We start from the raw sequence: 4,328 nt of genomic DNA on the forward strand, positions 1-4,328 counted from the left end.
CAGGGAATACCAGCTGCACCAACACCTTTTTGATCCAGAGCATGACTACCCCAACATGGGCAAGTGGGTGAGTACAGGCTTCCTGCTTATTTTTATTGCATGTGAAACTGGGTATTGTCTGCTGCGTGGGATACTGTGAAACCACAAGGAGAATATTGTGTTTATTGCTGGAAAAATGATCACCCTAAGGGAAACTTCTCAAAAAGGTGAACTTGCCTTTAAAAATATAGAAATAATGCTGTGACTGATGAAAAGCCCATAAAAATAGAAAGCAGAAACCCTTATCACCTGTCTCAAAGCATGACAACTGTGTATGTGCTTGATAAATGCAACAAACCACATTTCAAACTACAGTGAACATGTAACCAAAATTAGTGCAGGTTTTAGCACAAGGTTCCAAAACATACCAGGGCCTTCATTTGAAAGATTATCCATATTTGGTGACTATTCACTGTTCAGCTACTTAGATGCTAAAAAATAAATAAATAAATGGAGTGCAGCAGTGCCTAAACACCTTTAAAAATCTAGGTCCAGACAACTTGCTCTAAGGAATCCTCTCTGGCGTAAGGATTTTGGAGGACTTGATGCTGCTTCTTCCTCTATTTAGGTTGTAGTATATTGAAAACCTATTTTACACATTGCATATAATACATACAGCGAGCTACACTACGGGCAAAAATCTTGCTCGGAGCGTACAAGGACTTTAATAACTCCAGCCAGACTATTTCTGCAGGCTAGAGGCTCCAAAGAGAGCTCTGCCGCTTAATCTTAGATTACATCAGTTAAATGTCCAATCCCAAATCCATCTTCAGGCGCCAGGAAAACAATAACAATGATCACAATTTATGCTGCTAGAGCAAATAATTTTACATTGTTATAACACTTTACTTAAGATTGCCCTAAACCAGTGCTCTGTAAGCATGTATCGATAAATGGACAAGTTTGGCAGCCTCGTCTCCTGGTGTAATTGTGAGACAGTGACTCATCATTCATAATCAAACCAGTGTAAGATTTATAGTCTTAATTACTTATGTGAGTGCTAAATTTCTAGAGACAATCATGCCAAAAATCCAAATTTTGGAAACTCTTGTTGCATTCTAAGTAATTACCATCAAAGGTTTTAATTTTAAAAACACCAGATGGTGAACTTTCTTATTTATGCCAGATAATGCTGTTAGTTTTCTTATTATTCATAAGTAATTTACTTTCATAATGCCATTTTGAAGACTATAAAAGCACTTCTGTAAATCTTTGGCCTATAGCAATATTTCAGAATCAAGCGTACATACTGTGTTGTCATGAACAACATATATACTTAACAAATGGTAGGTAATCATTAGTGAATCCTGGCCTTTTTTCATTTCTCCATCCATCACTACTAATTCAGGGCAAGAAACTGCTCACGCATGGATTAAAACGGACTCTTAGGTACTAAACAGGAATCATATCTAGCCAGCTCCAGATCTTTTTAATTAGAGATGAAACAGCTGGTAATGTGCATGAGCAAATGTTCTGCCGAGATCCAGGAGAATCGCCCCGGTTGCCTCCTCGTTGTATATTACTACACATGAAAAAGATAAATACAATGGTATCTGTTTTTATGGCTGGTTTTGTTATTTTTATCTCGTTGGAAAAATGAGCGAAAAGCACTCTAAAAATTAGCTGTTTGGGACTTTATAAAGGAGAGGGAAAATACATCAGATCTTTTTAGGTCACTTACTATCATCTGGATTAGGTCGTAAATGACCGACACAGCTGACTGTGGGCTGCCCAGCGGGTGACTGCGTGCATCCTCATCCTCCCACTGCCCCCAGCCACCCAAAACCCCCCTTGCCCGCCAGCAGCCTGTGTCTGCCTCTCCCGTGGAAGAGCCTAGGACCAAAAGCCCCAGGGGCTGCAGCAGCCATGTATTTACAGACAGCGTTCCTGCAAGCGGTGAAGGCGCTGGGCTGTCACCGCCGCCTGAAGCCCGCGGAGTCAGCCTGTCTCCTGGACCCGCGCGAGCTGGCGTGTGCTCGCAGCTCTCGGGGGAGCTTCTCCCCCTGCCTTTTCCTGCTGCGGAGCAGTCGGGGCAGCGTTACAGTTCCCACCGACTTGTCCTTTCAAGGAGCCAGCACGCATTCCTGAAGGGAACCACAGTAAAACCCAAATTACATTAGCAGGTCAGGGGGAAAAAAAAAAAAAAAAAAAAAAAGACCTGCTTTTTTTGTGAATAATGGGAAAGAAACAGGTTGGGTTGCGTGGTTTGTTTTGGTGACAGGCTCTTGTGCTTGCAAAGCTGTGGGACCTCTGTGGTACCCTGTGAATAGTAGACACATTTTATAAGGGTAAAACAAGTCTAGAAGCTGTCTCGTATGGCAAAGCGTATCATTCTGTGTAGATGCTAAATATTATGTGTAAATACTGCTAATACATATGAAGATACGAATATATAAATCATGATAAATGTTTACTGGGTTAGGAGAGGGAAGAAAGAAGAAGAATTTTCCTGTCTTTGGGAGAATTCTCCATATATCAATATGCTGGCATGTGGGAAGTCTTGGGAACAGGCTCTGTTTATAGGGCAAGATACAGAGCTTAAACTCTCCTTCCCAGTCCCGAAGACTCTTTTTCTTCTCCTTATATGCGGAAAATGTAGAGGGGACAGTGGGAATAGTAAGACAAGGGACTTTTTGAGGTTTCTACCCTGGTTGTGCAACTACAGTTTCTACGATTTCTGGCCACAGAGGTTTTGGAGGTTTTTTTCCCCTCAGTTGAGACTTCCTTGTAGGAGACAGGTCCTTTCCATCTGAGTCTGCCTTTTCTGCATCTTACAACTTGACTCTTTAGATGGTTTGAAGAAGTGTTGTTGGCCTCCAGAGAGACTTGCACGAAGGTAGTTTACAACATACAATTTACAATACAAATCTAAAACCCACTTACATGCAAGTTGTGTATTTATTGAAACCCAAAGTGTTAACCACTACCACATGTAGGGGTTAAAAAGAGGAGGGAGGTTCAGCTGTGTTTTCTGACACTAGTGTCAGTACAAATGGAAAATTAAAAGCAACTATGTTCTTCAGCAACACTTCTTTTTACTGAAGCAGTGGATAATATTTCACTCTCGGGGTAGAAATAACACCAGTTCTGCTTATCGGCTGCAGTGGAAGGATCCAAGACAGTACAAAGAAAGGCAAATGGGAAGCAAGGATAAAAATATTCGACTCCTTGTGAAAGAAGTTGCCATCTCTGGCTTCCTAATTTTAATGAAATTCTGAAGCTAGTTGCTCACAAATTTCGTTTTGTTCCAACTTCAGTTACAGCGAGCAACATTAAGTGCATCGTTCTTTGCCAACTGACATTTTAAAATACCTGGATGCCAATGGCGATTATTAGGATGGGTTGTGATAGGTCTGGTACTCCTCTTCACTGTCAGGCAGTAAATACAGATTATTTAATTCAGTGGAGTATGTTTGATGTAATAGAAATTGTCATGCTTGATATTTCTGATAAGACTGTAAATTGACTGAAAAAAAAAAAAAAAGCCCTCCTAAAAGGGTACAAGCTTGCTAATGCAGTTTTCATTTTCAGTTTTGCTTAATAGTTGTGCAGGTCCAGATTACAGAGCTGCTGATTTTTACCGACTTAAATTTCAGTGAAGTCTGAGAGGTTTGAGGGTAAATCTCTCTGGCATTAGTTGGTTGTAAGCATTTTAACTTCTGAGTGTTTTCCACCCGAATCCAAACCTGTAGTACCCTAATCCAAGTAGCTGGGAGGGTGCAAATGAAGCTCCAGGAGTGAGGGGAGGTAGCAATTCACGTGCAGCATGTCTCCAGATGTATCTTTAACTGGAGAAACTCGTGTGTCTTCATTCCTAACGAGTCCTGGGTGAGGGATGAGAATGGTGAGCATTTCACGGGCAAATTTTGGTGGCTGATGAGCTCAGGCCCTTACGCAGTGGAACATATTTTAAGGATTGCTATTGCTGTGCGAGCACACTCTCAGCTTATGCTCCATAACCTCATTTGCTTTGCACTCCACATAATGCTTCGGTAGTAGTTACGGTCTTAAAACATTCCCAAACAGACTAAACAAAATACGTTCTTCCTGAGCAGGAACAGTTCAATTGTAAGGAATTTTCCTGAGTGACAGAAATGTTAGCTCCAGTAGTCATGAAATTCTTTTTATTTCAGAAACACTAATTTTTCCTCTCATGAAAATTACAAGGTCAAATAGTTTACAAAGAGAGGCTTTGGCGGTGCTTTGTTTCCTAAAGAGAATAATTTATGCATCTGTGGGTTTCTTTAAAATGTTAAATTTAAGTTTTCCCAAAGTGAGTTTGCATAAAT

General features: G+C 40.7%; 1 protein-coding gene across 1 annotated transcript in view; it reads left to right on the forward strand.

Moving 5' to 3' along the window:
- The window catches only part of LOC104122086 (neuroendocrine protein 7B2), a 20,890-nt gene extending 18,763 nt beyond the window's left edge, over nucleotides 1-2,127 (forward strand). Inside the window, exon 4 of the mRNA XM_035889786.1 lies at nucleotides 1,775-2,127. Coding sequence (XP_035745679.1) covers nucleotides 1,775-2,127 — 353 coding nt within the window. The remainder of the gene's footprint in view (nucleotides 1-1,774) is intronic.
- The last annotated feature ends 2,201 nt before the right edge of the window (nucleotides 2,128-4,328 follow it).

This window comes from Egretta garzetta, unplaced genomic scaffold (genome assembly GCF_000687185.1).
Source record: "Egretta garzetta isolate BGI_Z169 unplaced genomic scaffold, ASM68718v1 scaffold2, whole genome shotgun sequence".
In the NCBI taxonomy this organism is placed as follows: domain Eukaryota; kingdom Metazoa; phylum Chordata; class Aves; order Pelecaniformes; family Ardeidae; genus Egretta; species Egretta garzetta.